The 22472-nt window shown below is 45.0% G+C and overlaps 2 protein-coding genes across 6 annotated transcripts in view; both read right to left on the bottom strand.

Annotated features, from left to right (window-relative positions):
* Window positions 1–1507: 1507 nt before the first annotated feature.
* Window positions 1508–6569, bottom strand: LOC101843358 (activated RNA polymerase II transcriptional coactivator p15-like). Its single transcript, XM_040741892.1, has 2 exons — window positions 6508–6569; window positions 1508–2026 (listed from the first exon to the last, which is right to left on the bottom strand). The coding sequence occupies exons 1-2, from the start codon at window positions 6567–6569 to the stop codon at window positions 1627–1629; spliced, it is 462 nt and encodes a 153-aa protein (XP_040597826.1). The 3' UTR covers window positions 1508–1626.
* Window positions 6570–8356: 1787 nt separating this feature from the next.
* Window positions 8357–22472, bottom strand: part of Myof (myoferlin) — a 144123-nt gene continuing 130007 nt past the window's right edge. For 4 of the 5 annotated variants that reach the window (XM_021224763.2, XM_021224769.2, XM_005063641.4 and 1 more), the window contains 8 exons: window positions 20585–20673; window positions 20401–20496; window positions 16741–16882; window positions 14479–14578; window positions 12888–13078; window positions 10994–11103; window positions 10443–10590; window positions 8357–8874 (listed from right to left, as the gene is read on the bottom strand). In XM_021224763.2, coding sequence (XP_021080422.1) covers window positions 8836–8874; window positions 10443–10590; window positions 10994–11103; window positions 12888–13078; window positions 14479–14578; window positions 16741–16882; window positions 20401–20496; window positions 20585–20673 — 915 coding nt within the window. In that variant the 3' untranslated portion in view covers window positions 8357–8835. The other variant, XM_021224782.2, reaches the window with a different exon arrangement.

The following is a 22472-nucleotide window of genomic DNA, read 5'->3' as shown; positions in this document are numbered from 1 at the left end:
CAGATGACAGCACCATCTCTCCAAAGGAGATGGTTGAAATGCACACATACTTCTGAATTCAAATGTGCCTATTATTCCCTCTTCATCAACACTGAAGTTTATGTTCTAACTGCCCTTTCTCTAAATGGCAAGATAATACTTTACAAAACTAATTATGTTAATGAAATGCAACACATGTGATGTTCCAAATAAGGAGAGTATCCCTCAAGAATGAGTAAGGTATATAATAATTTCTTGAACACTTTGGTTCTTATCAAGGTAAAATAAGTGAGATTTCTTTATCAATTTGCAATAACACACTAAAATTACCTAAAGAATATCTGTGGGAGGGCAGGTTCATGAGGCCTGGCAGATGGATTTTTAAATTAAATCCTTGACAATTCTATAAAATGTTTAGACAATAGAACCAAACGTGGTTATAAGATAGTGCAATTCTGACATGGCAGCCCCCTTATTGGCAGCTAGTATTTACATGTCTTTAAACCATCCTTGTTAGTTAGTATTCTACCTACCACTGCCATATTGTTGTCACCAAAATATCATGTACACACCATTTAGTTTCACGAAAATTCCTTTCTCATCACAGGCCAGGTCCCTTCAGTGTGTGAGTTTCTTTGTAGCACTCTTTCCCTAAGGAACACTGCCCTATTCACTAGGGCAACAACCCTGAAATCTGTCTGTGCCTGTCTATCATTGTGGTTAAAATGAAAACCAGCGAACAGTAGTTTTCAAACTTAGCATGAAGTCTAGAAGTCTCTTGTCCAGATTAAAACAGCTAAGTCTTAACAACTGTTCACATAAAGGTCAGTGGCATGTCTACATATAATCCACTCATTATTAGAATGTAATAGTAAGTCAGTAAGTTTCACAATTTTTAACTAAAGTCTAATCTAGTTTAATATCTGACTTTACAGACATCATTCTGGTGTGAATATGTTTACTAAGTGAAAGCTCATCAGACATCAAAGTCACTGTTCTGTAGACTAAGTCACACCTACACAGAGCTTTGAATAATGACATACACTTGCTTGGAGCTCTCATACAAGCCATGTTATCAAATAACTATCTGCTAATATTTAACACAGTAGACTTAGGAGGCAATAACAATGACAGTTTGACTTTTCAAACCAGCATAATATATCCAAGTAAAGAGATGTAGAAATGGAACATGAGCTACGTGAGTTACTGGGGAAACTGAGAAAAATTCAACAAATTTGCTTAGAAAGGAAGAGATTTGAGGAAGCATCTCACAAAGCAATCCTCTAAGAAGTTCAATGCAATACAAATCCCTCTAAACATAGTCAATTATATGCCTATAAAGGTTGTTCTTTTGTCCTTAAACAATAAACTAGTCTTTTGATAAAAAGAAGCTACAACATTTAAGATTGTAATGACTTTATTTTACACTAGGTAGAGGGCACAAAGCAATCCTCTTTAATAAAGTTGACATTTAGCTTCACTCAGAACACTTTAATAATGCACATTAAAAAAAAAGTATTCATCTTACAAATTGTTCTGCCATTCAGATACACAACAGCTTGGAAAACAACATTTAGAAAACAAAAGCCAATGTAAAAAGACAGATTAAAACAACTACAACAGTACAGGTTTGATATGGCTCGGATTTTACAGCTTCCTTACTGCATCATCTAAGTCAGAGACCTGTTCCCTCAGCTGGCTCCATTGCTCCATGTTTAAAGAAATACCTTTTCTCCATGGTCTCATTCTGCCTTCTGAGTCCATCCAATACCCTCTAATATCAATTAGAATTTTTCCTTTAAAGTCCCGAGCACTGACGTATCTCATCCTCCCAATCTGAAACATGTTATCATCTCTGATGCTGCTACTCTGCTTTGAAGATGCCAAAGCTCTAGAAGTCTCACCAGGCTTTTGCTTCTTCACAGGTTTTTCTGGAACAATTTGCTTTTTCCTCTTTAACTTTTTTTCAACTTCACTGTCAGAATCACTGCCTGAAGAGCTTGAAGAAACAAGCTCCGGCCGTCCAACAACCTCCAGCTTGCTCACTCTGGACTACTCTTCCCGATTCTTAAATACCAGCAGCTATCCTAGGATTTAGCCGTTAAAAGATCTATGAAGACCTGTGTGTTGAAACAAGATTCATCCGGGGACTATCAACAGGTACCACCTGTCCTCAGGAGTCAGGCACATGCTTTTCTACAGGAAATAAGAAAAAGTGGAGGCTCCTGGATTCTCAGGGGGTATGAGAAGTACTTTTATCACTTATACTGTTTTTGAGGTAAAATATATATAACATAAGCGTTACCATTCTAAGTGTAGTTCAATGACATTAAGCCTAGCCGTAGAACTCTGAATGTTATAAAACTGAAATTGTATAATCCAACTCCCTCATTCCACTTTTCCCCCAGCCTCCAGGAACCAGCACTTTATTTCCTAACTTCCTCTAAGAATTTGAACAAAGAAGGTATTTTATTATGTATTTGTCCTTTCCCGTATGGCTTATTCACTTAATGTCCTCAAGTTTGGTCATATTGTAGGATGTCAGAATGTCTTTGATTTTTAAGGCTGTACAATATTCCCTTGTGTGTATATTCTACATTTTATTTGTCATTCATTCATCAGTGATCCCTTGAGTAGTATCTTAGTCCATTGGCCCAATATGTCAGAACACTGCTGATTTGGAAGCTTATAACCAACAGAAATTTGTTCCTGATAATGGTGGAGGTTGGGGAGTCTCAGCTCAGAGCACCAGCTGGTTCTTGTGTCTAGTAAGGACCTGATTTCTGTCCATAGCTGGCCATCTTCTCACTGTGTCCTCAGAAGAAGGGATAGGAAGCTCCTTTGGATTTCTTTTTATAAGAACATTAGCCACGCAATCACGAGTGTTCCACCCCAAAACACAGCCACCTCTTGAAGGCCCCACTTCCTAAAATCATTACCCGGGACTAGTGTAAATTTTGGTGAGGTGGGCACAGATATTCAGTGTACAGTAGCTTATTCCTACCTTTGATCATTCATGGTAAGACTGCAAAAATGGTTTTGCGTCCCTATTTTCATTCCTTTGAACACATTCAGAAGAAGTGCTAGATTGGTTGGCACAACTGTTTAGTTTTGGAATACTGGCGCTCTGCTCTCTATTTTCCTTCTCTCCCTCTCTTCCTCTCCCCCTCCCTTTATCCTTTCACTTGGGGTGCTAGGGATTGACCCCAGGACTTTGTATGTGCCACGTGTATGTACATTTGCCAAGTGTGCATTCTGCCACATCTGCCCCTGCTGCTTTCTGTAATTAGGGTTGCACAGTCAGAACTTGGGGTGGCCTCACTTAGAGTATCAATGATCGATGCGACTTGTTTCTTGGCAACCGATTCTCACTCAGTAGCTCAGGCTGGCCTCCTCGATTCTTGAGTCTCTTGCCTCTGCCTCTGGAGTGCTGGAATGATGGGTGCCCATCACCATGCCCACTTTCTGTGTCTGCATTTGTCACGTGTGTCATCTCTGACTTACAGCTGTTGGGCAGCTCCTGTTCTGTCGTAAGGATGGTACTGACCAGGACAACACGTAAAGGCCACTGAGGACTTACTCTGTCCCGAACACATCCGTATGTTAAATCATTCTATCTTCATAGTCTGTGAAGATTATTGTCCCTATCTTACACATAGTGAAACCAAGTCACAAAGAAGCAGGAACCTGAACGATGTGGGGACAGACAAGATCATTGAACTCTGGGTTCACTCTTCCAGGGAGGGAACTTGGGTTCCCTGGGGGAGATGCCGCTACTCTTGGGGTTATGTTGTGACCAAGCTGTGCTGAGCTCACAGGCTTGCAGACGTCTGGAATCCCCTGGCCCCTGCTCTCTCTAAGACAGGATTCCATCATTTATTTTGTTTATCCTGTTGACCCAGGTGAAACCTCAGCTGTGAGGCTGCCGTGCCGCATCTGGATCCAGCTGGATATCCCTGGTCCTCCTCCTGGTAATTACCCAGGCAGGACTTCACTGAAATATGAGGGGAGAGGATTACAGGTTTGGCTCTAGGACTTTGTGAAAATACATGGAAGTGGCACATTAATACTAGTCAAGGGCTGAAAGAGCCCTTGTGAGAAGTTGAGATGAATTTTGGCAAAATCAGGTTGCCCTTAGAAGCATTCAGTATGCTTAGAGGGAGCTGTTCCAAAAATCATGATTTTTTTCATTGTTTCTTGACTTTTGACTGAGATCAAATGCAAAAGTTATATATGTGCATTATCTTGGGGGCATGCACGCACACATATACACCCATACCCCCACACTCCCACATACACGCATACCCGTGCACACACTCACGCACGTGCACACACACACATACACACACAAAGCTAATTCAGTTTATTCGGATCATTAAGACCTGGAGCAAAGCATCTCTTGGAAATTTGCACCCTAGTCAGGAGAGCGCCCAGCACACATAGGCCTGCATTTCCCATTATGTCCCCATACTCTCTAAGCCTCAAAGCTAGTCCCAGCTACATGTCTGTCTTGTGTTTTTCTTGAACTTCGTGAACTCTGGCATTTCACTTCACGGATGTATATCCAGGGGGAAAGTGGCCTCCCTTTCATCTTCCTTGGGACCTCACCATGTTTAACTGAAGGAAGATTAGGGAGTTCTCATTCAACTCTGAACAAACACAAGGCTCAGCTGCAAAGATGGTGGGCACTTAATCTCTTTACAACGTTCACTCATTATGAACTCATTCCACACAGCAGACTTTACAGAGCGTCCCTTGAATGGAATTCCCATCTGCCTGCAGAAGCTGTGTGACTATAGTCCAGAGTGCACCATGAATCGGCCGGCCAAAGAAGCTCTTTAGCTCGGAATGCTTATGATGTAGAGGGTTTAAGACTTTGAAATCAGGTTGCTTCTCCATATGGTGGAGTCCTAGGAGGGACTCTCACTTTTTTTTTTTTTTTTTTTTTTTTTGGTTTTTACGAGACAGGGTTTCTCTGTATTGTTTTGGAGGCTATCGGTCCAGCCCGGCCTCGAACTCACAGAGATCCGCCTGCCTCTGCCTCCCGAGTGCTGGGATTAAAGGCGTGCGCCACCACCGCCCGGCCGGGACTCTCACTTTTTAACATTAGTGCAATCATCAGTTCCACGGTCAAATGAAACAGCTCCAGTCCTGGGGCAAACGACCTTTAGAACCAGGGTAGGACTCATAGGGGGCATGGGGCTGTCATAGGGCCAGCAACTGGGAAGCCAGGCAGACTGGCCCCTTTCTGCCCCATTGTGGGTTCCAGAACTTTGCCCACCTCTTAAATAGCTTGTTAACCAACGGGAAGGTCTGCTGGTGACATAACTTAAAATAAAAAGTGAAGAACAAAAGCAAATCCAGTGTTAGCCCATCAGAATCTCCAGCTCTCTCTCCCTCCCACACTGACAGAGATTCCTTTCCCTAGTGAAGGCTCCAGTGTTGATGGTGGCACTTGCTACAACGAGTTAGGACTGAGTGTTATTTAATTCACAGTGAAGCGACAATCAGACTGGACTGGGATTAGTTCCAGCTTTTAGCTATCATTTATAGCTAACAACCTCAATTGAGGGACCATTATCTTTCGACAAGATGAAGCATTTTCTGAGGGAGGGGAAGAAAGCCTTGCCTGCTACTCCCCGTGAATCATTTCTTCCTAGCAGAGTTCTGCTGACTTTCAGTTAATGACGCCACACAGGTATGGCGAGGAAGAGACTCTCCTGTCAGCCATTCCCTTGTCTACTTGGCAAGTGTTCTCTCAGCGAGGCATTGTGGAGAATATGGTGGCTGGAGTCCCCAGAATGAAGGCTGAAACCAGTCCGCACCTACTGGCATGATGGGCTGCTCTAGAATGTTAAATAGCCTGTATCTGTCATGATGTGTAAAGACACCCTTTCTAATTGGTCCACACCAGTACTATACTAATTGTGAAAATCTTCAAATAAGGTCCCATATCTGGAACAATGAACACTCTTTTGTGATCCCCCTTCCCACGCCCACTCTAAGAATATATCACCTTGGCCGGGTGGTGGTGGCACAGGGAGGCAGAGGCAGGTGAATCTCTCTTTGTGAGTTCGAGGCCAGTTCACTACAGAGTGAGTTCTAGGAAAGGCTCCAAAGCTACACAGAGAAACCCTGTCTCGAAAAATCAAAAACCAACCAACCAAACCAAAAAGACAAGTAAGCAAGCAACAGAAGCAGCCCCCCCAAGCCCTCCAAAACAAGAATATACCACCTTAAAATTCTGTCTTGAAATTAGCTGTGGGCCTTCAACTGGTACCTTAGTGTCAGGAAGTGATTGTGTGGGTGTGGGTTCAGTGTGACTTAGAAGGCTGGAAGACAATGTGTACCTGAGAGCCTCACCTGCGGGGAGTGGACTTCCTTAATTAAAGGTCTGACAATACCAGTAACATAGGGGTCTGCGTGTACAGTCAGAGACAATCAACAGGACATGCACCTCTTCTCCTTGAGCATGGAGGTGTCCCCGCTACCACTGGACTCCCACACCATGAGTTTGAATCCCCCTACCTTGCAGCTGCAGCTCGGGAAGTAGATGCAGCCCTTAGGTCCCTCCTACTCAGTGGGCCCATTCCCGGTTCCACATTTAAGCAACACACCCAACCCAACTTTAATCAGTTGAATGTGATATTAATGCCATGGCACCGAAAGCCTTCTGGACACTTAACACCCTCACCTCAGTTTAGAGGTGACACTATTTCTTGGATGTAAATCCAAGCTTGCTGCACCTTGGTACCCTGGGGTGCAGGTCTTAGAGGTGCATCTCATGCCTCCAGGAGCCTACAGTCAGCTGTAAAGATGAAGTACAGCTCACAGCTATCAAGTGAAACATACAATAGCAGTGTTCAAACCCAGCTTAGACTCTGTGGGAAGAGATTCAAGAAACTCCAATGCCAACTGACTCTCCACATCTAGACCTTATCTTCTGTGGATATGCACCCTGAGAAAAGATAAAATTCAAGTTTATCAAGTCTATACGGGATCTTTATCATCATTTGTCACCTTATAATGGATACTCAGGAAGGTCACAGCTAGTGGCATTAGTAGGAACACTGTTCTCTGGATTCTGTACGTGAACCTTCCTCTACCCATATGATTAATTCCTTGGAGTTAATACTTAGGAGTGGAGTTTGCTGAGTCAAAGTGCACAGATGTTTGTAGGCCTTTCGTTGTCTGCATTTCTCTAGAAATGTTGAGATAACCAGCTCTCCTCTGAGACCGAAGAATCACTTGAGGCCTAGGTGCCAAGGAGAAAGTGGCATTCAGGAGTTCTGCCAGTGAATGGGAGCCACGGCCTTTCACAAGTGCGGCTGCTATGCACATTCTCACTGAGGGAGGGTTCAGGTGACATGGGGCTGACGAGCACGTCCATTCAGCCAGAGCTGTCATTTCTTAACAGTTTGTTGTTATTGAGTACACTTGGACTGTTGGGAATTTTGGCAGGACACTAGAGGGAATTAAAATATCAAAACCATAGAACATCTCAGAAATGAGGTCAATAGTTGCATTTGCAGTATAAACTGTCCAAATTTCCAGCTACGTGGAATTGTTGCCCCGTTTCTTGCTCCTTGGTCTTGAGTGTTGTTTGACTAGGACTGTTGGTGACTTCACGACCTTCTCTTACACATATGAACAACACAGTGCTCTCACTTATCCTTGCAGACATGCTGAGCATCTTTGGTACTGGCATGGAGTCACACTGTGATGTTCCTGACTTTCCTTACTATAGTATTTCTTTAAGAGATCTGGAGAGATGACTCAGTGGTTCAGAGCACTGGCTGTTCTTCTCGGGGACTTGGGTTCAATTCCCAGCACCCACATGGCAGCTCACTGCTGTCTGTAGCTCCAGTTCCAGGGGATCTGACACCCTCACACAGATATACATGCCTGTATACATCTTAAGGGAGGCTGGGGATGTTGGGCATGTGCCTCAGGTGGTAGAGCACTTACCTAGTATCCATGAAGTACCACATAAATTGGGGGTGGGAGTGGGATGGTGGCAGAGCTGTCATCCCTGGGTTTAAATCCAGGCTCTATCATATTTTGGTTGTGTGGGCTTGGAAAAGCTACTCAACTTCTGTGACCCTCAGTTTCTTCTACTGTAAAATGGGGTTACTAGTATTGTTGGCCTAAGTTTATGGGATACACTGCAGATTCACTGTGTGACACACATACAGCATTTCAAATAGGGCAGCAGGCTGTCACAACACTAGTCATAAGTGTTAGCTTTATTATTGAATCCACTGGTCCAAATTGGCAGCACACTCATAGAGGGCTTATTGTCAAGTGGAATGCCATGGCATTCTGCCCACCTGGAACAGAGGAACTGAAATTGAAATAGAGGACACATGTGCATGCGTACTGGTGAGATGTTTTTATTTGCATTCGCCACTGAGGCTGCAAAGAGTCTCTTGACATTTGTCTGTACAGAATTCCACAACAATGGTTGCAGGCACAAATAAGCTATTCGAACCATCCCCTGTATCTCTTACAAATAAGAACGATACGGCAATAAGACACAGAGCATTTCAAGTTCATTTCAGCAATTCCCCAAACATGAATCATAGAAAGGAAAACACATAAAATGATGATTTTTAAATGGAACCAGCCACCTTAAAAAATACCCTGAAAATAAGCTTAAAGTTTAGGAAATAAAGTTTTTAATACTTCAAAGTGGTAACAGGGTAAGAAGTTGCCTGTTGTCGGAGTTTTGAGGTTTAGCCCACTAGGAACTGTCATGTCTTGGTGAAGTACTTCACACACCACCTGAGGAGGTCTTGGATGTGAAATGACACTTCAGCGTGTGAGGCTGCTGACTGACTGAAGACCTTGCTTTCATTATGCGTTTGGCCTCACGATCTTCATTGATAAATAGTTCTGAAAGGGAAACAGAAACAGTGTGAATTCATGGAGATGCGGCTTCTCTGTCTGACAGGCTGCCATTTAGCATTCAAAGCCACCCCTGGCCTCCCTTGATCTACTGTGCACCCGTTGAGTTCCAGGTCTAAACACTGGTAATCTTCCTCTGGGTGACACCAGGGTAGAGTTTACATCATGAAGAAATAACTAAATGGGTTTTTTTAAATAGTCAAGACAGATTGTATAATCTTCAACCAGAAAACACTGTGCATATAATCAAAGTCAACTTTGAAAATACTACACAGGGGAAAACAGGAGCCATACATAGAGATGCCACTGTGCCTGCAAGACTGTGTCCCCAAACTTAGAAGTATCTACAGGAAGATGGAAGGGATCTGGAGAAAGAGCCTTGGGATGCCTGCTGTTCCATCCAGGGCCATGTACTTTGCCTCTGCTCATGGTTTCCTCTGCTTGGACCATCCATTCTTCACTTAACTGCATTTAAGTGCTTCACCAGTGAAAATGTCCTTAGCAATGGGTTCCTAAAGTCAACTGTTCCTAGCTCAGATCTTCTGGTCTGCACTGCCAATATGTATTTATGCCTCCTTCCCTCGGGCTGTTTCTTCTGATCTCTGCATTTTAATTAGATGATCCATGCATTTCCCGCATGGAGGAATAAAAGTACAGCATCTGTACATACAGCCACATCTTCCATTTGGACTCTTGTTTATAACTAAGGTAACTGAGAGAAACTTAAAGAGTAGCTGTATGTGATATGGACCATCGAGAGCAAGATCTTGAAAGATAAAGTGTGGACACAGGGATGCAGAGAGGCAGAGGCAGTAACTGTTTGGAGTGGAGTGTGTGGTTTGTTGAGATGGTGCGGATCACCGGTGTCTAGACCAGGAGTTTGAGTACAGGATTGTTTGGAACAAGAATGGTGAAGCCACGGGCCTGGGGAGATGGCTTTGTGGGTAAGGTGCTTGCTTTGCAAGCACAAGGACCTGAGTTCAGATCCCCACACCCACATAAATCAGGGCATGGTGACTCTGGGGCACAGACAGCAGAGACAATATCAGTTCTCTGACTAGCCGTCCTAGCAGAAACAGTAAGCTCCAAGTTAGTGAAAGACACCATCACAAAAAATAAGTTGGCAAATGACAGAGGGAGACACTTGACCTCTGACCTCCACAACACATATATGCATGGGTGAGTACAGACTCTCTGTCTCTCTCTGTCTCTCTCTCTCTCTGTCTCTCTCTCTCTCTGTCTCTCTCTCTGTCTGTCTCTCTCATGCACGCGCATGTGCACAAAGGCATTAAGCCACCTGGAAACACTGCCCAGAATCTAGTCAAATAGCAATAAAGACTTCTTAGGGACTCTCTCCTAGAATTCTTAAAGCCAGTGATTTTTTTTGTTTGTTTTGCTTTGTTCAGACAAAGCTGGTAACTTGTTAAAAACTAAGGATGCAATTCCTCCCACTGGACACTATACTAAACTTTCCAAAGCAGCAGGGGAGTGACAGGGTTGCTGCCCAGAGGCTATGGAGCCACAGGGCTGTAGACGCCGAGGCCCAGGTTTCGTACCGGCAGTGAGTACAGGAGCACAGCCACGAACAGCAGCAGGATGAGCAGCAGAAGCAGGCCGATGATCACCCACTTGAACCGGCGCCACACGATGAAGCGCATGGTCTTGCATGGGTTTGTGAACCAGAGGAAGGAGGTTTCCGGTCGGCTGCAAAGCAAGAAATAGTTTCCTACTTAATTCATGAGGGACTGTCTACCAGACTGGAGCAGTTCAGAGACAGTGAGTTAATACATTTGGGACCAGATACAACTGAGCTATCCGTTTCAGCCTCCCTTTTTTCCTCTGTGCCCCACCGCCTTCCCAGTATCCACTAGTCCTCTTTTGCTAGCATGGGCAGTTGGCGGGGGATAGCTCATGTCCCCACACCAGGGAAGGAGAATGGTTAAAACGAGGCCCCAGCCCCTGCCACTGCATCCCCCACAGCCCACTGTGAAGAATGAAATTAGAAGGCTAATAGCTAATCCATCCCATTAAGCCAATTGGAAGGGGGGCTTTCGGACTGCAGGTGTTTGGGGACCAGACAGCATGGAGAACAAAGAGGGCCTCTCACTTTGGTGGGTCAAGTTTGGGGTTCATGTTGGGTTCATTCCGCCCCTTCCCGGCTGGCCTCTCGTCTGCCTCCTTCTCGTTGAGGACCTCCAGTGTCATCTCGACTTTCCCCTTCAGTAAAGCAGAACAGGTTAAACACATGACATCACGTTTCACAAATATTTTTACTTCAACCCAAGGAATATTCCCCAAGCTACGATTTTTATTCTTGTAAAACAATCCTTAGATTGCCTCAAATTTTCCTCCTGAGATTTCTCCACATTTCCTCTCCCATGTGTTTCTAAACCGGCTCCATGTGGGAAGCTGAGAGGACAAATTACTCTCCCCCTGCTCTCTCTCCCCAGCATCCCTGTGGCTTCAGCATTCCCACATCAATCTCTTCGCCTTCTCTCTCACTTCCTCCGCAAGTATACTGCTAAGAACAGCATCCAACGTTTCTGTAGGCTCCGGGAGACAGGGTCATGTCTCTTCTTACTATACTGCAGCCCTACCGTGTGCAGCAGAACTTGTGCTTAGTAGGAACTCAAGGTGTCTTAGCTGTGGCAGTGGGTGGATGGAGGCCACTTCTCTAATGACAGGTGCCTGCATGGTGCAGCTATACAGGGAGGAGGAGTTCTGTGTGCATAACCTGTAGAACGCTCATGGCATCCACAGAAATGTGCTGTTGTCTTGATATGTGGATGAGGACACAGAGGTCAAAAAAGGTCTCATATTCTAAACCCTCCCCCTTTTGAGACAGGGTCTTACTATGTAGCTCTGGCTGGTCTGGAATTCACTGTGTAGACCAGGCTGGCCTCAAGCTCACAGAGATCCATCTGTCTCTGCCTCTTTAATCTCTCCAAAAGGCAGGGATTAAAGGTATGTGCCAGCACATCAGACAACACTCCAGCTTTAGTTCCCAGCCTTCACTAAATTGCAATTGCCATTTTAGGACCTAGATAAACCTTCTGGGTTCCCAGCAACTTGGGAAACAGACACAAAGGTTGTTTAAGTGGAGGAGCCTGGGCAGTGACCCTGTTTGTATGTCAGGTGAAACTGAATGCCTGACCATGCTAGGGGCTTCATCTCTTATGTCTGCTTGAATCCATAAAATGAGGCTCGAGTCTATCTCAAAGGCCTATCAGCAGAATCCAAGAAGATAATGTGAAAACTAATCTCTAAAGTGACAGAGTCCATCAACAGTTTCCTGAAGACATGGTAGAGAAGCAAAGACGTGAAAACTTCTGGGGATGAATTAGCCAGACAACAACACATGCTCTCATATCTGAAAGTTCATTACCCTGACTGCAGCCTAAAGACTGGAAAGGGTATGAGGTGAATGGGGCAGAAAAGGGAGGTGGCATGTGGTCAGTGCATGCTATAGCTCACACCCAACTCCACTAAGATGCAATTAGTATGGACTGGTAAGCTATTTTAGAAATGAGATCACACATGTGAGACGGTTGGCATGTTACTTGGCTCACAAACATTAGCTAGTAACAATCAGTACTATAGAAGGTAGTGTTAGTGACATGGTGAACTGCAGTGCTGTTTCTTTCCAAAGCCTGTCTTGGACTCTCCAAGATGCTTGTAAAATATGGATTTCATTTCAGCACACCCTCTTTAGGATGTGAAAAGCTGAGGAATTCCATTTCCTACTCTGAATGCTCTGCATATAGTAACCTCCCTGTAAAAGAACCTTAAGGAAATAAATATAGGGCCACCACTGGGTTCCTGGTTTTTGGCCATCCAGCCCCCCCCCATGCCCCTCCCCTGTCTCCAAGCGCACGCCTGCAGTGTCCTCTAACTTGATCGCCTTATCTGCAGTAAGTCTAGTGATAAGGAATAGAAACGATCCCCAACCAGAGAATACTCATACAGCCATCACATGATCCCCAGCTAGAGAATACTCATACAGCCATCACACGGGAGCCATCTTTGTCTGCGTAGCACGGCCACCATCCTTTCATGGATTTCTGCTCAAAGAGTGAGGCAGTCTTAGCTTTAAAAGGGTCCATGGCTTTGAGGTCTGGGATCATGTCCAATCCGCACTTCTCTGATGACTTGGCTGGGATGACCATGCGATGTAAGTCAAGTTCCAGGAAACCTGGCACCAAAAACACAGCATGAGGTCCAGATGAGCTTCGAGCGGCTAGGCCACTGTTCTTAGGTGAGCAGAATGGTTTTGTTCAGGGAAAACAGTGATTTTGAACAGGTGGTGGGTAACTTAGCAACAGGCATCATGCTAGATGTTTAAATTCTTTCCAGATAGGTGGGAGATGGCAGAAGAAATCTGTCCCCTGCTCAAGTGTCTCACCGAGGACTCCATGTTTTCTCTCTCAAAGGCATGAGCATAAACAGTCCTTCTACAAATGCCAATCAATTAGCCATCTACATATAAGATCTCCACTTTGTATTGGGGAGGTACTAGTTGTGGCTTTGAGCTACCCCTGAAAAGAGGTCATTGCCTTTGGGGAAAGACAATTAGGTACTTGGAGCATGGGACGCCCCTTGGAACACTCTGGTACAGCTCTCTCCTGGAGTGACCCCAGAAACAGGAGCTTGAAAGAACATAATTCACCCAAAAATCCCCACCAGGAAATGAGAAATCCCAGTCAGGATCAGGGTGTCTGGAGAGACACACTTTCTGTTGTGGGTTAGGAGAAGGCATTAACTCTCCAGCCCCCGGAGAGTTTCATTCCGTCCTTTGTGAGGGGCTATGAGAAGCCCTGCTTATTTTTCCTGGCTTAGGAGTCATATATAGTTTGATGATGGGCGAAAGTTGAACTTCACCTTCAGCTGAAGTGCCAGTGTATACGTCACCAGGGTAGGGGACTGTAGAAGAGTCGGGAGACCTTCCAGGAAAGCTTGGATTTAAAATGTGGAAGGGAAAACAAGCCAAGAAGGGAGGGTTTGCTAGGGTACATGCACTGTACCTCCAGGCCAGAGGAAGTGGGATTAAGGAAAAGAGCAGCGTGGAGAAGGAGGGGACAGAGGCACAGGGGACCCGAGTAACTATTGAGAGTGAGGAGCGAGCTGGTGAAGATTGTTCCAAAGTACCAAGAAGAGAGAGAGTGAGCTGGTTGGAAATGGAGGCAGAGCTGTGGCAATCTCTGTGCCAGGTTGGCCTCTAATTCACTATGTGGCCAAGGATAACCTCGATTCATGAGCCTCCTGCCTCCTGCCTCCCCCTCCCAAGTGCTGGAGTTAAAGGCTTGTAAAGCACCATTCCCTGTTTACAAAGTCCCGAGAACTGGACGCATGGCTTTGTTCGTGCTAGGCAAGCAAAAGTACTTGCCTTTCTAGCTTATTAGTGAGGCCTTAAGGGTGTGCAGAGCCCATGAAAAGGCACCCCACAAGCAGACCACAGCCCTTGGAGGACACCCAGTCAGCGAGCACATCCCCTGCCTCCCCATTACAGGAAAATAATGAACTGCTTCCAATTTGTGATTGGTTTCAGCAATTTTGAGTACAATGTTAGAGGAATGATTGCAAGGTTAGCAGTACCCAAGTAGTCATCCAGGGAAAATTTGTCATTGTCCCATATCTGAATGATCAGTCGAGGGGGCACTCGAAATTCTGTTTGATCAATGCTCCAGAAATGCTCCTAAAATGAGAAAAGACATGAAGGATTCACATGCTCATGGTCAGTGAACTCTGAGACCCTTACTTTCGACACAGACATAGCGATAAGACTGAGGCCTCCACCTCCACACATGGTGGGACAGCCTGCTCTTCCTCTGGTATTTGGTAGGTCATCAGACTCCCCAGGAAGTCTCAGAGCCACCAGCTGGGTGACAAAACAGGATGTCCCAGGAAGTTCCTGCGGGGTGTAGAGAGTTTAACCTTTCCCCTGAAGAACACTGTGACTCTCCTAAAGCTACGTGCTCTAGGCCAGCCCCCAGTATCATCGCTGGGTCTTTATCCCTGTTGAGGTCACTCCCACCCCCATCTTCAAGGCTTGATTGACAGTCTCTCATTTTACATGCAGTGGATTTAATCTAGGGCTATGATTCCACTCTTGTTCCAGTACAGATCCTAAAATGTCCTAGGATTTTTTTTTTTTTTTAGTTTTTGAAATATACCATGGGCTTTTATACACTTGTGCCCACTTAAGACTCTCAAATCTTTCACATTGAAGGTAGGTACACGGATGGCCAAGTTCCCCCATCTAGTTTCCATGTTAGTCTGGACATCAGTTAAGAATCTGCCTCCACAGCCAGTTACACCTAAGTTCCTCTGGCTTGGGCAGACCAAGAATTCTACCGGTGATTTGGAAATCTGAAAGAAGATCATGGTACTGGTTCTCATTTTTCATATTCTTGGAAGAGGGTTCTCTTCCTTAGGCTACCAGGGGCTCTGAAAGCCCACACAGCTCGTCCCTGATTGGCTGTCCTGTGTGGGGTATGTTCTAAGCACCACAGAGGAAGGAGAGGTCAAGCCTTAGACGTGGGTCAAGAGGAAAAGCAACCATCTCTCAGGCCCTACTGACCCCAGATAGCCCCACCTCTGTGTTACTCTGCTTCACCATCTGGAAGGACACACGACTTGACACCATTTTGAGCCTCTCAACCTCTGGAAAGTCGCCTCCGTAGACTCCATTCCACCTGGCATATGCCAGATGCTCACTACAGCATCCACAATAGGTAGGGCTATTACAGCATCCACACTGTGCAGGGCTGTCAGAGGGCAAGGGGACTCAGGGCAGCATGTACAGTCTTGTAGGGCATTGGGAGATGATGTGAGCAGGAAGAGGTGTGGATGGCTGATGGGGCATGGAAGGTAGGAATGGGACCAGAGACCTGTTGAGATCACAGGATTGTTTACCACGGTGTCAGGTCCCAGACTTTCCTTGGAGAACTCTTTCTTCCCCAGTTAGTGCAGTCTGGACAGGGGAGGGGGTTGGGATAGTGGGGTAGCTGAAGACTGACTCCATCTCTTATTCCAGTGCTTGGCCTGAGCACTTCAACCTGGGCAGCAGTGGTTGCTTCAGGGAGGGACTCAAGTCTCTGATGGGCAGAGACCCTAGGGCCAGTTCTTGGATGCTGCTGGTACCATCCTGGCTCCCTTCTATCGGTGCTGAGGTTTGCTGGGAACATGGGTGCTGACTTGGGCCACCGGCTACCATGTTTCCTCCACCAGGGAAGAGCCTGCCTAGAAGTGAGGTCCATGAAGGACAGAGAGCAGAGGGAGGAGAATGTGGGACCAACTTCCAAAGGCATGCTTCTGCATGGGCTCCAGACAGTCTTAAAATGAGCCAACCTTGGACTTGTTAGGAACGGCAACCAATAAATCACTTTTTTGGTCTAAGTTCTGTAACTGAACGTCTTTCTAATTAAGTCCACCGGGGCCTTCAATCCTCCTAGAAGTGTTTCTAAGTGAGGGAATGCAAGGGAGGAAAAAGGGATGCCTCTCCTTTAACACTTGGCTTGTGCTTGGCCTAAGATGGAGTGTAACCATCTATTCATCCCTTACAGAAACATGTGTCCAGTGCTATAAAAGCCTTTGTCCTACCCCATCTCCCCACTTGCCAATAGGTAGCAGAAAGGAAGCTGCATTCCTCCTAGTCCCAGATACGCAAATAAATTCCTGTCATAGCTATGTGACCATGGGCAAGGCTTTAGCCCTCTATGGGTCTCAGATTCCTTGTCTGTACCAAGAGGGAGCTGGACTTAGTGACCTCCCAGGCCTGAGCAGGTCTGACCTCTGAATTTCAGAGTCAAGCAGACCCAAAATGTCCACATCCCGCCCACATCTTTCAAGGCTTACTTTTTTTGAGACTATACAGAGCTGCTCAGCAGGGAGGTAGTCAAACGGGAAAACAAATCTCCAGTTAAAATTGCCTTCACCATCCAAGGACCTGTAGTGGACATCTGTTTTCTGTTTGTTTTCTTCGCTGCCGGAAATCCAGCTGTAAAGCAGAGGCAAACAGACTCAGTCTGCTGTGATTGACAGGGGATCTAGCTGCAAGACTATGCAGTGATTAGGGGAGTGAAGAGCAGTGTAATGCCCGTTCTCTGGGCAGCTTCCAGTGATCCACAGGCTGGGAGCGATTTCTGGAGGGGAGGCGCCCAGTTGCATCCAAACCAGGCTGGAGCCAAATAAAACAGAATTCCTTTAAAACCAAAGCAGGAAACCCTTTAGACTGTAGTTAGCAGGGCTAAGGTGAAATTTTCTGGAAAATATCATCAACAATGTAGCTTCTATTTTGGGTAAGCTGTAGCTTGCTGGCTATGATTTTGGGCTTCACAACTATGACTCATTAGCGTCTATCATCAGGGCTCGTAGGTTCAATGAATGCAAGTTAGCTCAAAATTTTAGCATTTCCTTCCCCATATTTTACTTAAGCAAACAAAAAGAGGCACCAAGCAAGTAATCTCGTAGCTTCCTTTTTTATTATTCTTAAAATTTACTATGATCTTATGAATGAGCCAGGCAAAGAAGAGGCAAGCTGTTATTTCCAGATGCCTAGCTGAGAAGATTCGGCTTGTCAACAGCATCTTAACTTAGACCCCCGGAAACATTTCTTTTTGTTTGTGCCTGGCAGGGAGTGAATATGAGATAACCCCCCTGCTGATGGAATGCATGAATGTGTCCAGAAGGAAGTTGTCGGCACATCTGCCTGTCCCTGTTTTGAAACTGAGAACTAACACTTTTCAGCAAGGCATGGTGGCACACACCTTTAATTCCAGCGTTTGGGAGACAGAGACAGGTGGATCTGAGTTCAAGGCCACACTGGTCTACAAAGCAGAGTTCCACAATGTCAGGGCTACACAGAGAAAACCCTGTAGGGCTACATTAGAATCAATGAATTAGAATGAAAAGTACCAGCTTCCTAGATCCACAGAGGGGAGAGCCTGGCTGTGAAGCTTTGGACCCTGGGGTCCCATCTGCCCTCTCTGCCCTCTGTAAGTCAGTGTGAGGACAGGGTTCAAGGTCGTAGTTCAAGGAGCTCATCCTCAACTCAGTCTTCTGATTGTTGCCTGTGAACTAGGCACTTAGTGTCACATCATTCCCCCCAACAGCTGTGACTAAAGACTCACAGCAGGTCATATGACCAGTCCTCCCAGGAGCAGCCTAATTCAAAGTCCACATCTGATAGTCTCCTTTAGAAGACTATGGAAACCACAATGTCATTTGCTAAACATTAAGTTCTATTGCTAGTGATGACAGCACTATCAGTCACCTACCAGAGCATTCTCTTTTGCTAGTTAACTAACTGACTAGATAAATCAGTCGGAAGATTCCTGAGGCTGGGTGTCTGTAATTCAGTGGTAGAGGACTAGCCCCCCTGGAACACACCCTGACCCAACCTTTCCTCTTATCTCCTCACTCCCCTGCCCTACCATAATCCCCTCCATCCTCCCAGGCACCATGGTTCTTTCTGACTGTTAACTTTTAAGCTGATTTACTCAAGAGTTCACATTTTCTTGACTATGACCCTGGTATCTTTACCTTTTGACCCAGCGCTAAGGCTTCACCATCATCTGACCCAAGACTTGTCAGTCTCTGATTTTTCTCTCCTTTTTTTTTCTGGTAAGCCGATTTTAATTTTAAGACATGTTAGCTAGGCAAATACTTAAGTTACATGTGCTTGTCTGCAGGCACGTATCACCTCATATGTAATATCAACATGTGTCATGTTAGGCATTGTATTTATGCATCGTTCACTTTTCACATATATTTAAATCCCTCTCTTTCTCCTTTCTGCAGTTCTGGGGATCAAACTCTGATTTTTAAGGGTTGCAGAGTCACTCAATTGGTAGAGTACTTGCCTAGCATTTGTTAAGACTTAGGTTTTGCCCGGCATTGGTGGCGCATGTCTTTAATCCCGGCACTCGGGAGGCAGAGGTGGGCGGATCTCTATGAGTTCGAGGTCAGCCTGGTCTACAGAGCAAGTTCCAGGACAGGCTCCAAAGCAATACAGAGAAACCCTGTCATGAAAAAAAAAAAAAAAAAAACCAAACCAAAAAAAGCCTTGAGTTTCAGCCCCAGCGTATCATGGTGGTCTACATTTATAATCCCAATACTTGGGAGGCATAGGCAGGAGTATTAATAGTTCAAAACCATCCTTGGCTACACAGAGAGTTAGAGGCCAGCCCAGGCTATATGAGATCCTATCTAAATGACAACTAATAAGCAAGCAACCAACTAAGGGCAGCAACCCCCATCCCCCACTCCTCACCCCCAGATTTTCAGTCTAGGCAACCCTTCTACCTCTGAGCTGGGCTCCTAGTCCTGGTATTCACATTGTAATTCCAGACTTTACCAGCTACTTTTAGGTTGAGTTTTACTCTTCTGTTACTTTTATCTCAGCCCATCACTGTTTGTTTATTCCCTTGATTTGAAAAAAAATATTCTTATGCCAGTCAAATAAATTTGCAAAGCTCTAATTAGCTGGGATCAGTTTTCCTGGGGGAATGGTAACGGAGTCCTGAAAGGCCGATAATAATGAACTTGATGAAGCTGACAGTGAGTCTGAATGACAGTTATTACAGCTTTAACCCCATTTTGATTGAAGTTCACTGGGGAACATGAAGGAAACTTTGTTCTCGCTGATGACTATATCACATTTCAACACGTCTTATCTTCTACATATCAAGGAAGGAAGAACTTGGTCCATGTGGAATAGCAATAATTTTAACACCCACGGTAATGCACACCAGCTGCTAGGGGGCTCTGCTATATGCCTTGAGTAATGGAATCTTCTGGCTATCTCCAGGAAGTAACACTATCATTATCTCCATTGCACAGGTGAGTAACTGCCCGTGTCTGACTTTCCCTAACAAGCAGGGAAGATGCCAGGATTGCCACACAGGAGGTCTGACTACAAAGCCTATATAGTACCATCCTTAGCATCTTTGGATCCATGAACTTAGCATAGCAGAAACTAGCAACAACACAGATCACCTGAAATTGAATTATACAAATAAGAGAATTATAAACATGGTGTTTTCATATTGGATAAAGACATCCAGCAAATGTCAGTGGGATGCATTATTTCTTAAAAGCCTGTCAACATTGCCTACTTTTCAAAAAACACCGGCTATTAGTAATAAAATGTATGGAAGGAAATTTGGGGAGCTTTACTGGGTTTTTAAAGCCAGCTGTCTGCAGTATCATAAAGAAATAAGCAACTATGTGACTAGAGTCTCAGAAATAACTGCTTAGCAAAAAAGAATTAAAAGAAGAGGAATGAAGAAATGCTTATCAGTTCTTATAATTGAGAGATGATTCTACACCTAAACACAGTCTAGACAGTGTTCTCTTTTCTTCTGCATTTTGCTCTCTTTCACTGCCTAAGCAGAACACACTGGCAAATAACAACTTCTGGTAAAAAGAGCACATTGCTGGACACTTCAGACAGTGGTGCCTTGTGAAAGAGGAGGTCTGTGACATTCCCCAGCTTGGGAGAGTCTGTTTGCTCACCCTTTGACGTAGATGTCACTCATATCCTCCCCTGTGATACTCTTCTCATCCAAGATAACGTCCTTGGTATTCCAGATGATCACACGCAGGTAGTACCTGAAAACCAACACATTTTGAAAGTATACTTCTTCTAGTCCTGAATGGAGTCCCTGCTCCAGGGAATCAGGGTCTTTGGCTTACTCACTTCTTGGCTTTCCTGGGAGTGATGTTGAAAGGGGGCCCTGGTGGTCCTAAGCTCTTGGGGAAGACATCCACCCACATCTGAAGTTTTCCCTAAACCATACACAAAGAAAAGAAGGCTGGAGTCACATATGGGAGAAACCACAGTTTTCCTTCTTCTTGGCAGCATTGGACATGATCCTCAGGCCCTCTACCACTGAGCTATAAAACCCTTTCTTCCATCCCATTTCGTAAGAGAAACCACTTCTTTGGACTTGCTGATTTATTACTCCACATGGAACTCCATAATGGATAAAAGCACAAGCCAAGACTAAGCTTGTCTACAATGTCATTTAGGCCATTCACTTTCCGTTCTCACCCCAAGAGTGATACAGCTGCATTCGCCCATTTATATCATGACCTGAAATTGCCTTTTAATTAAATAAGGAGCTTCCTACTACTAACCCAACTGCTAGTGCAAACACACATGCGCGTGCGCACACACACACACACACACACAACTCACTCTTAAACATTTAAAAATGAGTCCTTCCCTCTCTGCTGCCACTCTGTCCGTTGTCACATTGCTTACCTAATTTAGTCTCAATCCCAATGAATTTCCCACTTACCTCAGAGTGACAAAATGGCTATTAGCTTTGAAAAAGAAAAACAACATAGTTTTGTGAGGTGACTCCCTGTGTTAGCAGTGCCACCACCCCAGCAGAGGCGCATATGAGAGGAAGAGGCAGGGCTTGGGCTGACACTTGTACCGCCATCTTGGTGAGGTCCTGGTCTGATCTTTCACTACTATGGACGGAGCCTTTCTACTTCACTGAAATGTTCTTCCAGACAGGTATGCATGCCAGTAAAAAACTATCCAACCATTCAAATCAATTTATAGCCTCTACATTATTTTTGGATCTTGTATAGACTCTGCCTTCAGACAAACAGACTGCTCTTTGAGAAGTTTGCCAAGGAAACCACTGGATTGGCTTCCTAATGCATTGCGATCAAAATGAATTACCTGGAGCCCTTGAGAGGGAATATATTTTACTACAACCCTGACTCTTTCCCAACTAATCTTCAGGCTCAGTGCTCTACCATAGATCAGGCACACCACAGGACATTAGGCATCCAGGCGTCGCCTAAGATTAAGCCGCAGTCTGAGTCTAATGCTGTAGGCAGAAGCGAAGGAGGCTGGAACCTTCTCAGGAAGAAGTCTTCCTTACTTTGTCAGCTCTTGAGACTCCATCTAGGATTGATGGGTGGGAGGAAGGGGAGGAAGATGAATAGGCTTCAAGTAGAAAGAAGGAAAAAGAACAAGAAGTAATAGAAATGTAGCACAGAATAAAAGCAAGATGTGACTAGAAGCCACGGCCACTTCTGAGTGATAAGCATGTCTATAGTCTTACAGTAGGTATTGATGATATTTGCTTCTGGTAAATTAATTATTTGTTAGAGTGTGAGTTCCTAACTACTTATATCAGAGCCCCTTGAGGTATGTATTAAAATTCATGGTCCTGGACTTATCCCAAACCTCTGGTACCCAAATCTCTGCAAGCATAGTCTGAAAACATTCACTATAACAAGCTTCTACATGGATTACTTTGTCATTGAATGTGTCTCACTTTGCCCATTTCCTGGGGGTTGACTTGTTCCCCATCATTGTACAATAGTCCCTACTGCTTGTTTCCCTGACTCTTTAGACTCAGATGGTGTCTTGTCCCCTAGCCAGGCCAAGCTCATTCTGCTCTCCTGGTTATAACTGGTTGCTCCGTTGGTAGACAGTCAGGTCACAGTGGGACAACCAACCTCTGGGTGCACAGCACAGAGGTAAGCACACAGGGGATCTCTGCAATACTCAGACTCATAGGAAGGTGGCGACAGCAGGAAATAGGACTAACCAGAACCCG

This window comes from Mesocricetus auratus, unplaced genomic scaffold (genome assembly GCF_017639785.1).
Source record: "Mesocricetus auratus isolate SY011 unplaced genomic scaffold, BCM_Maur_2.0 Super-Scaffold_4256, whole genome shotgun sequence".
Lineage (NCBI taxonomy): Eukaryota > Metazoa > Chordata > Mammalia > Rodentia > Cricetidae > Mesocricetus > Mesocricetus auratus.
This window is presented reverse-complemented; position numbering and strand designations above follow the sequence as displayed.